Consider the following 12,091-nt stretch of genomic DNA (forward strand, 5'->3'; position numbering starts at 1 on the left):
GTTTGGTTTTAAGTGGATACTGTCTCTTTAAATTTCGAGGAGATCTATGCATATGCGTAGTAGAACCCTCCAAGGGTGGGGCTGGAGTATCCACCAGCTCAGGCACCCCTATAGTCACCAGAATGGAGGTACGCAGACAGTAAGGTACCAACGAAAAGATACCAAAAAGGAAAAAAAAAAAGAATGTCCACACCTCTATCTCTGCGGCTCTGTCAGGCATACGTGGCTGCTCTTATCCTTTCCCCGCTTGGCCCCACACAAAATGGCGGCTCCTGGAGCAGCTGAGCGCTCCAAACCAGGAAGCAATGGATTTCTTGCTTCTGCCACAAACTCCCCAGCTGTAAGTCTTCCAACCTTCTAAATATTCCTTTATATGTGGTTCAGAGTACTGGGACCATCTCCTGAGGCTTCTTGGTCCTGTTTTCTGTGTTGTTCTCGGCAGAGCTCGTCACTACATTTCCATCTGATCCGCCATCTTTTTCTAGAACCCCCAAGTGATGTTCTTTGTAGAAATGTTCTTTCCCCCATTCAAAATTATACATTGTTTTTAGTTGTCATGTTTCTTATTAACTTAAAAAAAAAAAAAAAAACCCAACTTTTTATTTTGAATTGAGTGAAGGCTTACAGAGCATATCATCAGTCCTACATTCAACAGTTCATATACTTTGTTCTCAATGATTGCAATCCTGTCTGTGTAATAACAGTCATCCCACTTCCTCCCTATGGTTCTTACTTCTATTCCACTCTCTTTCCCAACCCTTCTGAACATTGGCCTTAGGTAAATTTTGTCCTTTTGACCTTGAATTATTGACCATTCCATAAGTATACCTTACTAGTGGTGTTCTACCTCGTATACATGTATCTACTGCTTAACTGCAAATTGGGCCATACTGGTGAGTTCCATTCCAGACCTGAAGGGTGACCGAGGGATGTAGTCTCAGGTTCCGCCAAGCTCTTTCTGATCAGTAAGCTGGTCTTTTTTTTGTTTTTTTAAATACTTTTGAGCTTTGTTCCACATTTTCTCCCACGTTTGGAATCTTCTAATGTGATTCCTTTCAGAGCAATTGGTAGTGGTATCCAGGTACCATCTTCTGACTTAGAATCGTCAAGACATGTGTACCATTAGTCCATTGTATTAATTGACTCCAAGCTTCTTCAATTTCATCACTCTTCTTTCTTCCTCACATGGAGAAACCAACAGTTGCACCTTCAATAGCTGCTCACAAGCTTTTCATATCCCATTTGCTACTCACCAAAGTAGAATGTAGAACATTGTCTTTGTGGACTATGTTATACCTATTGACCATGGTGTCCGCTGAGACTATGGTCCTGATCCCTCAGGAATTCTTTGCCTCAATGTGTTTGTTAATACCTAAGGAGTTTTCATCATTTTGTACCCTGTATGCTCCACCACATTCATAGGTATGTCTGCAACAAAGGTGAGTACCCATATACAAATGTTGTTATGTGCTGTTAAGTTGGCTCAAACTCAGAGTGACTGGGTATAGGGTTTTTATATTTTTGTGAGTGTACTTCCACTCTCCCTCCCATACTTGTTCAGCCTATGTATCTATCCATGTTTCTACCCATAGAACACGGATGTTGCAGGTTTGTATATATAATGGTCCCTTTTAATGTTTGGATTCCTCCCTTTGTCTTCACCTGACTTCATTCTTCTGTTAACTTCCCTCTTGTATATTGCCTTCCCAATCACCTGAGTCAATGAGTGTCTACCCTCTAGTCAGTGAATTACTTTCCTTTCCCTCCCACCCATGGTAACCTTCAAAGAATGTTTCTTTTAACAAGCTGTCATGTTTGTTTAGTATCTGTCATTTGGAACTGTTTCTTAGCTTTCATTTGTCTTTTATTACATTGACATTTAAAAGAATATAGGCCAGCTGTTTTTTAGAGTGTTCCACAATTTTGGTTTTTCAATAATTAAATTTAGATTATGCATTTTTGGCCAGAGTAATATGTAAGTGGTGTCATATCCCCAGTACATCATCTTGGGCGGGGGACATATAACAAACGTCATTTGTCCCATTATCAGTGTTTCTGGCTTTAATCATTTGAATGTCTGCTGGATTCTTCTCCACGATAATGTCATTTTTTTAAGTAATCTTTGGGGAGACACTTTGAGACTGAATAGCCAAGTCTCCACACTTAAATAAATCTGTTATAATTAATCTGAGGGGATAGAATCATGTTTAATATAGGCATATGATAAAACGTTTAAACTGCCTCCTTTGCCATGAGAATTGGATAGTGCTAAGTGAGGCTTTTTACTCCTGTAAAGATTTACTGCCTCGGAAACCCTGTGCAGGCGCATAACAACAACAACAACAACAAGTTATCATTACTGAATATTTTGGTAAAAAATTCTATAGAAGAGAATCCTGATCAAAAGGGAGAGTTATAGAACAGAATTTTAATTATCATGAATTCTAGATTTTCCTGGATCCATGTAAGCTGAATGAACTCCTGATATAATTAGGATAATTTTGATTTAAGGTTTAAAGATTATCTCAGGTAATTATCCTGAGATATTAGGTAATTATCCTGAGATAATCTTTAAACCTTAAATCAAAAGTGCGTCCTGAAACTAGAGTGGAGAGTAAAGGATGAATGTAAAGCTGATGTTCTCCCATGTAAACGATCATGCACTTCACAATAAAAACTTATTTAAAAAAAAAAAAGTATATCCTGAAGTTTTCTTAAAACTAAATAGTCTTATTTATCTAGTGTAAGTGTCTTCCAATCATTATGCTATTTTAAGAACTACCTATAAGGAATTTAAGGGACAAAATCAATTTAAAGATTAGATAGGAACCTTAAGGGAGGGGTAGTGTGGTGAAGGTGGTACACTTCAGAAAAGGTGGATGAGATTGGTTGAATATAATCAATGTCACTGAATCGTATCTGTAGATATTGTTGAATTAGTATGTACTCTGCTGTGTATAGTCTCAACAACAACAAAATAAATAAAATTTAAAGTTACATAGTTGTGCATAGCTGTTTTAACAATTGGTTTCAACTTAGCTCCATGACAAGAGAAACAAAGAAACTAAATTACGTTTAAAAACATACAAAGATGAGGAGGGGTCACTGAACATGTTTTCCTAATACAGTGGGTTGTTCAGCTGAGTTTACCTTTTTTTTTGGTAACTTTTCGTCAGGGAAATTTTTTAGCCAAGCTTACTTTTCATCCTTTTGAAATCTTCTGTTTTATTTTAGTGCTGTTCCTTTGGGAACCACGGCCAAAGAAGAGATGGAGCGGTTCTGGAATAAGAACATGGGTTCAAACCGTCCATTGTCTCCCCATATCACTATTTACAGGTAAGGGCTCTAGAGATGGAGATTGAAAATTCTGAAAATTGACCTCTAGCCTCCCAGGTAGTTCTCTCTATTTTAGTCTACCGAGGAACCCTTGGCAGCTCGTTGGGTTAAGTGTTTGACTGCTAACTGAGAGGTTGGTGGTTCAAACTCACCAGCGACTGTGAGGGAGAAAGATGAGGCAGTCTGCTTCCATAGAGACTTCCACCACGGAAACCCCGTGGTGCAGTTCTACTCTATCCTGCAGGGTCACTATGAGTGAATCAACTTTGCAGCAGTGGGTTTGGGTTTAGTTTTAGTCTCCTGGAGCACAGCTATATGTATGGATGATGTGAAACCTTCAGGGAAAGGAAAATTTAAATAAGGATTAAATTGTCATGAGGCTTTTTTATAAAGAGTGGCTCCATAGGATAAGCACTGGATTGCAAACCACAAAGTCAGTGGTTTGAGCTCACCAGCCACTCTGAGGGAGAAAGATAATCCTTTCTGTTCCCACAAAGATTTAAAAAGCCTTGGAAACCCTGTACAGGGTGGCTGTGAGTCAGAACCGATTCGACAGCCCTTAGCAATAATATCAACATCTTCTAGCCTTAGAAGTGGTCTCTGAGTGGTGCAAACATTAAGTTCTAAGTTCTTAAGTACTAGCAAAAAGGTTCAAACCTATCTAGAGACACCTCAGAAGATAGGTCTGGCAATCTGCTTCCAAAAGTTCATACCCTTAAAGCCTTATGAAAGAGTTCTACTCTGCACATACGGGTTGCTCTGAATCACAATCAGAACCCACTTAACTAAAACAGCCTTAAAAGGGTAAGTTGTCCTGAAAACTACCATTTGGCAAATTCTAGTATTCAAAAATGTAATTTCCCACTAATTAAACATATTATTTTGAGATAATTTCAAATTCACATACAAGTTATATAAATAGTTCATACAGTTTCCTGTATACCTTTATACATTTTCCCTAGTTGTTAACATTTCTGAGCCATCTAAGAATACATCATGGAGGTGATGCTCACTACTATTGCATTCATTTTCTATTGCTGTTAAACAAGTTATCATAAAATAAGTGGTTTTTTATTTTATACTTCTATGTAGGTGGTTAGAAAGTTGGCACAGGCTTCACTAGTCTAAAATCAGGGTGTTGCCAGGGCTGGATTCCAATTCAGAGGATTCCATTTAGAGGTTAAACAGTATGATGGCTCAGTAGAACAAACACTGGCCTGCTAACTACAAGGTTAGTGGTTTGAGCTCCACAGGAGAAAGATGAGGCTTTCTGCTCCTACAAAGATTTACAGCCTTGGAAACCCTATGTTGTTGTTGTTAAGTGCCGTTGAGTTGGTTCCAACCCATAGTTACCCTGTATAGGGTTTCCTTGAAGCAGCTGGTGAGCCTGTACTGCCGAGCTTGCAGTTCAAAGGACTGCAGTCCAGTGCAGTGACCCACAGCGCCACACCAGGACTCTTATACAGGGTGATAATGAGTCAGAACTGATTCCATGATAGCACTTAACAACAACAGTAGAGGATAACCTGTTTCCTTACCCTTTTCAGCTTCTAGAGGTGACCCACGTTCTTTGCCTTGTGACCTCCTTCCTCTAACTTCAAAGCCAGAATCAGCAGAGTCCCATGTCACCTTACTCTGACCCCTTCTGCCTTCCTCTCTCACTTTTAAAGACCTTTGTGATTCTTTGGACCCACGCAAGTAACCCAGGACCGTCTCTCTACCTCAAGATCCTTAGTTTGATCATACCTGCAAAGTCCTTTTTTCCCGGGGAAGATAGCATATTCATAGGCTGTCATGATTAAAGATAAGGACATCTTTATGGGGAGGTGTATTATTTTGCCTTCCACATACTGCCGTTTGGCTTCCAAAGATTCATGTCTATCCCTCATGTAAAATACATTCACCCTTTCTCATTGTCTCCAAAAGTCTCAATAGCATCAACTCAGAATCTAAAATTATATCTAAATTTCATCAATTCAAAAGTCTAAATTTTCATCAGTCAAAATCAAGTATGAGTGGTACTCCTGGATCACATTTCATCTGTGAATCTGTGTAGCTCAAGAAACAAGTTATCTGCCTCCAAAATACAGTGGTGGAACAGGCATGGGATAACAGTTACCTGTAATAAATAACAGGATTCCTAGTCAAAATGGGAGAAAATAGAAGCAAAAAGGATCCACTAGGTCTAAACAATTTCAATATCTGACCAGGCAAACTTTGGTTTCAAGGCCTGAGTATAATCATGTGGGAGTTTTGACTCTGCCCTTTGGGCTTTGACTCCACCCTCAGAGTCATCCTTTGCTTTTCCATAAAAAGCAGCATATGGTTTTCAACTGAGTAGTTGTATCAGTCTCTTTCTTGCCTGTAGAATTTTGGCAGCACAGCAGCCTTCTTTCATTTTGTCCTCTTCCTATCCCTTTCAGTCCATGTTGACACTACTCTGCTGATAAAATATTCTCAAGACTAGGGTCTTGAGCTAATGTCAAATTTCATTGTTCAAAAGATCTGCTTTCTCACACTAAAAATTGTGTCCCAGGACACAATTCCACTAAATGTTCTGCCACTGTATAACAGGGATCCCCTTGATTTTTCAATAACCTGTTCCTTATTTCCTTCTGAGCCCTTACGAACAATGTCTTTAACGTGTACATTTCTACCAGAAGTCTGTTGGAAAAATTTAGAGGTTCTGTGAAGTGATACTTGTGTTCTCTATCATGCTCTTCAATGTCTTCTGAATTCTCAGTAGTAATTGTTAACATCATATTCCTTTTTTAAAAATAGCTTTATTGAGATAGAATTCATGTACCACACATTTTACCTTTAAAAGTATACAATTTAGTGATTTATATTCAGAGTTGTGCCATTATCATCACAACCAATTTTATAGTGTATCTCCTCACAAAGAAACTCTGTACCCTTTAGCTATTAACCACCCACAGAGTACCGCTCAGCCTCAGGCAATTCCTAATTTATTTTCTATCCCCATAGATTTGCCTTTTCGTGATGTTTTATATAAAGGAATTATATAATACATGGTCCTTTGTAACTTAACTCAGCAAAATATTTTCAAGATTATAGTTTATGTCAAAACTTTATTCCTTTTTATTTCTGAATAATATTCAATCATATGGGAATTCCACATTTAATCTATCCGTTCATCAGTTGGTGGGCATTTGTGTGGTCTCTGCATTTTGGTTATTATCAATAATGCTCTTATAAACATCCATTTATTTACAAGGGGTTTTTTTTGTGTATGTATGGGTGGGCTTCAAAAAGCTCATGGAAAAATGGAATTAAAAGATAATGGAATTTTTCCATGAACCTTTTTGAAGCTCCCTTGTATGTTTCATTTCTCTTGAGTATATATGTAAAAATAGAATTTGTGGCACAATGGGTTAAGCATTGGACTCTTAGCTATATAACAAGGTCAGCGTTAGCTGCAAGGTCAGTGGTTCAAATCTACTAGCCGCTCCATGGGGTAAAGATGATACTGTCTCCTCTTAAAGATTTATATTCTCTAAAACCTTACGGAGCAGTTTTATTCTGTACTATGGAGTCCTGGTGTGGCGCTGTGGGTGAATGCACCAGACTGCAAAGCTGTTTGAACTGCAAGGTTGGCAGTTCAAGCTCACCAGCTGCTCCATGGAAAGCCTATACAGAGTCACTCTGGGTCAATAGACTCAACGGGACTTAACAACAAAACAACAACGTAGGGTCACTGAATCTGAATATACTGTATGGCAGTAAATGTGGTCACTCAATGTTTAACATTTTGAGAAACTGTCAGATTGTTTTCCAAAATGGCTGCACTATGTAACATTCTTACCAGCAGTGTATAAGGGTTTCGATTTCTCCATATATTCACCAAAACAGCATCCATAGATCTGTCAACAGGCTCTTCAAGTCATTCTCGGCTTTTTTCTTTCATGCTCCTAAATCTTTTTCTTTTCTCTCTTTCTAATTCCAAAGCTACTTCCTTTTTTGTCAGCACGCCACTTATGGTACCACAATATGCATTATTTTTTGTTTGCAGCTGTATTATTTCAAATTTAATGGCTTAAAACAGCACATTTATCCTTTCTTTTTTTTTTTTTTTTTAAATATATATCACCTATTTGCCAGGTTAATGTATTTTATGTGTACAATTTAGTGACACCAGTTATATTAATCATATTGTGCAACCATCACCAATATTTATTGCCAAACAGATTTATTCCCTAATAGTTCTGTAGGTTAGATGTCTGACACAGGGCTAAATTAAGGTATCAGACGGGTTGTGTTCCCTTTTTAAAGCTCAGTGGGAAAATCTGTTTTCTTGCCTCTCCTAGATTCATTGGCTCATCATCCCCTTTCTTAATCTTCAAATCTAGTAAGAGTAGTTTGAGTCCTTATCACATTATACCACTCTGTTCCTGCTTTTGTTCTTACATTTGTTTCTCTGACTCCCTTCTTTTCTGTTTTTCTGCTGTTTAGGACCTTGTAATTGGGTATCCCTTAAGAAAATCTCCCTTTCTTAAGGTCAGCTGATTGACAAATCTAATTTCATCTATAACTTTAATTCTCTTTGACAATGTAAGGTTACATTATTCATAAATCCACTGCCATTGTGTTGATTCCAACTCATAGCAATATTAAGATTTTCTGTATATTGTTTCTGAGGCTGTAAATCTTACAGGAGCAGAAAGTCTCATGTTTCTCCTGGTGGTTTTGAACTGACAACCTTCTGATTAGCAGTCCAGTGCTTTTTTAAAATTATTTTTAAAAAGCTTTTTATTGTGAATTGAGTGAAGGTCTACAGAGCAGATTAAGTTTTACATTCAACAAATCATATACTTTGCTTCATTACATGATTACAATCCCATCTATGTACCAACAGTTAACAGCATTTACTTCTATTGACTTTTATTATTGCATTCTGCCCTGAGTCTTCCACTACCTTAATCTTTCCTCTGTTAACCTCCCTCTTGTTGTATATGCCTGCCCTATCATTATCCATGTTAGTATGTGTTTACCCTCTAGCCTGTAAATAATATTTCCTCCCTAGATTGCTTATTTTATCAAGAAAACATTTTTTTAACTTTGTTACAGTGTTGGTGTCATAAAATATTTACACTTTTGTGATTGACTAATTTCACTCAGCATAAAGTCCTCCAGGTTGTGATGTGTTTCACTGATTCATTATTCTTCAATGTTTTGTACTATCCATTGTGCTATCTGTGTCTCTTGAGTGGTACATTTAATCCATTTACACTCAGTGTAATTATCATTAGGTATGAATTGATTCTTGTCATTGTTTCTCTATCTCTCTGGTGTGTGTGTGTGTTGCTTCTGGATTCTTTGTTCCACATGATTTTCTATGCTGAGTTCATTTTGTTTGTGGGTTTTCTTTTAATTTTCATTTGTTATGTTGTTGTTGTTAGGTGCCATCGAGTTGGTATCGACTCATAGCACAACAGAACAAAACACAGTCTGATCTTGAGCCACCCTCACAATCATTGCTACACCCGAGCGCATTGCTGCTGCCACTGTGCCAATCCATCAGGTTAGGGGGTCTTCCTCTTTTTCTTCAACCTTCCATTTTACCAAACATGATAATCCTTCTCCAGAGACTGGTCCCTCCTGATAATATGTCCGAAGTATGAGAGAGTCTGTCCATCTTGGCTTCCAAGGAGCACTCTGACTGTACTTTTAACAACACAGATCTATTTGTTCTTTTGGCAAACTATTGGTACTTTAAATATTCTCCTCCAACATCGTAAATTAAATGCATCAATTCTTCTATGGTCTTCTTTTTCACTGGCCAACTTTCACATTTTCAATATGAAATTGAAATTTCAATTGAAAATACCATGACTTGGATCAAATGTCCTCAAACTGACATTTTTGCTTTTCAACACTTTAAAGAGGTCTTTTGCAGCAGATTTGCCTAATGCAGTATATCATTTGATTTCTTGACTGCTGCTTCCATGAGTGTTGATGGTTGCTCTGAGCAAAATGAAATCTTTGACAACTTCAATCTTTTCTCCATTGATAAGAATATTGTTTATTGATTCACTGGTGAGGATTTTGTTGTCTTTACATTGAGACACAACCCATACCGAAGATTGTGATATTTGATCTTCATCAGTATTTCAGTCCTCTTCACTTTCAGCAAACAAGGTTCTATCATCTGCATATTTCAGGTTTTTAATGAGTCTTCTTCCAAATCCTGATGCCACATTTTTCTTAATTTAATCCAGTTTCTCAAATTATTTGCTCAGCATCTAGAGTGAATAAGTATGTTGAAAGAGCACAACCCAGTACATACCTTTCCTAATTTTAAACCATTCAGTGTTCCTTTGTTCTGTTTGAGCAGCTGTCTCTTGGTTTATGTATAAATTTCTCATGAGCACAAATTAAGTGTTCTGGAATGCTCATTTGCTACAGTGTTGTCCATAGCTTCTCATGATCCACACAATTAAAAGACTGCATAGTCAGTAAAGCACAGGTAAACATCTTTCTGGTATTCTCTGCTTTCAGCCAAGATCCTTCTGACTTCAGCAGTGATATACCTTGTTCCATGCCCTCTTCGGAATCTGGCTTGAACCTCTGGAAGTGCTCTATCAATGTATTGTTGCAGCTGTTTTTGTACTATCTTTAGCAAAATTTTACTTGCATGGGATATCAATGGTATTCTCTGATGATTTCTTCATTCCACTGGGTCACTTCTCTTTGGAAGGGGCACAGATAACAGATCTCTTCCAGTCATTTGGTCAGGTAGTTGTCTTCCAAATTTCATAGCATAGATGAATGAGTGCCTCCAGTGCCACATTAATTTGCTGAAAGATTTCAATTTGTATTCCATCATTTCTCAGTGCCTTGTTCTTTGCCAATGCCTTCAGTGCACCTTGGGCTTCTTCCTTTAGAATCATTGGCTCTTGATCTTATGCTACCTCTTGATTTATATTTGGTACAGTAACTCTATGTATTCCTAAGCATTTATTTTGGTACAGTAACTATTTATTCCTTCCATCTTGTTGATGCTTTCTGCATCATTCAATATTTTGCTCATAGACTCCTCAAGAAAGTTGAGGCTTGAATTTTTTTATTTACTTCCCTCAGCTTGACAAATGCTGAGTGTGTTCTTCCCTTTTGATTTTCTAATGCCAGGTCTTTGCCCATTTTGTTATATCTAATTTTGTCTTTTTGAGCTAACCTTTGAAATTTTCTGCTCAACTCTTTTTTTTACCTCATCATTTCTTCAGACTTCACAGCACACCACCACCACCATACTGGAGAGCAAGTTTCAGAGTCTCTTTTGACACCCATTTTGGTCTTTTCCTTCTTCCTTATCTTCTTAATAACCTTTTGCTTTCTTCCTGTATGATGTTCTCGTTGTCATTACACAATTCTTCTGGTCTTCAGTCTTTAGTGTCTAATACATAAATCTGTTCTTGAGATGGTCTTTAAATTCAGGTGGGATGTGTTCAAGCTCATATTTTGACTCTCGTCGACTTGTTTTCATTTTCTTCAGCTTCAGCATGAACTTGCATATGAGCAATTAATAAATCTGTTCTACAATCTGCCCCTGGCCTTGTTTTGGCTGATAATATGGAGCTCTTCTTCTACCGTTTCTTTCCACAGATTTAGTCACTTTGATTTCTGTGTATTCTATCTGGTGAGGTCCATGTGTATTGTTGTTGATTAAGTTATTTACAATCAAGATGTCACTGGTCTTGCAAAATTCTGTCATGCAATCTGCAGCATCATTTCTATCACCAAGGCCATATTTTCCAACTACTGATCCTTCCTTTTTGTTTCCAACCTTTGCATTCCAATTGCCAGTAATTATCTATACATCTTGATTGCATGCTTGATTAATTTCGGACTGAAGAAGGTGGTAGAATTCTTCAATTTCATCATCACTGGCTTTAGTGGCATATGCATAAATTTGAATAATAATGGTATTAACTGGTCTTCCTTGTAGAAATATGGATATTACCCTATCGCACAAGACAGTGTTATACTTCAAGACAGATATTGATATATTCTTTTTGATGAAGAATGTGATGCCATTCCTCTTCAATTTGTTATTCCCAGCATAAAACATAGTAAACCATGTGTTGTCAGATTCATAGTGGCCAATACCAGCCCATTTCAGCTCACTAATGCCTAGGATATTGATGTGTATTGCATTCCATTTCTTTTTTGGCAGTTTCCAATTTTCTTATATTCATAATTCATACATTCCATGTAACGATATTACTGTGTTGTTTTTTTGGTTGTTTTTTTTTACAGCTGTTTCCTCTTCATTTTGAGTTGTGCCCCATCAGCAAGTAAAGTTACTAAAGGCTTTACTCCTTTTGCGTCATCACAAGCAACTCTACTTTGAGGAGGCTGCTCTTCCCCAGTCGTATTTTGAGTTCCTTCCAACCTGAGGGGTTATCTTCTGACACGATTTCTGACAATATTCTGATTTTCTTCATCATGTTTCAATGCTCAGTATTCTGGTGCTGACAGTGTTCCACTGCTATTCATAAGGTTTTCAGTGACTAAGTATTTGGAAGTAGTCTGTCTCTCCTTCTTCTTAGTCTGTCTTCATCTGGAAACTTAGCTGATATCTGTCCACTGTGTGTGACCAAGCTGGTAAAATACCCATGGCATAGCTTGTAGAATCACAGCAACACACAAGCCACTACAGTATGACAAAGTGACATACTGGTGGTTTTGTTATGTTAATGTTTACTGAATCTATCTGATACTCCTTTTTTTTTTT

At 37.5% G+C, this 12,091-nt stretch overlaps 1 protein-coding gene across 1 annotated transcript in view; it reads left to right on the forward strand.

Annotated features, from left to right (window-relative positions):
* Positions 1-12,091, forward strand: part of SDHC (succinate dehydrogenase complex, subunit C, integral membrane protein, 15kDa) — a 109,043-nt gene that overhangs the window by 16,070 nt on the left and 80,882 nt on the right. The window contains exon 3 of the mRNA XM_006861768.1: positions 3,235-3,336. Within this exon, the coding sequence (XP_006861830.1) occupies positions 3,235-3,336 (102 nt within the window). The remainder of the gene's footprint in view (positions 1-3,234; positions 3,337-12,091) is intronic.

The sequence above is a fragment of the Chrysochloris asiatica genome, unplaced genomic scaffold (assembly GCF_000296735.1).
Source record: "Chrysochloris asiatica unplaced genomic scaffold, ChrAsi1.0 scaffold00042, whole genome shotgun sequence".
Classification (NCBI taxonomy): domain Eukaryota; kingdom Metazoa; phylum Chordata; class Mammalia; order Afrosoricida; family Chrysochloridae; genus Chrysochloris; species Chrysochloris asiatica.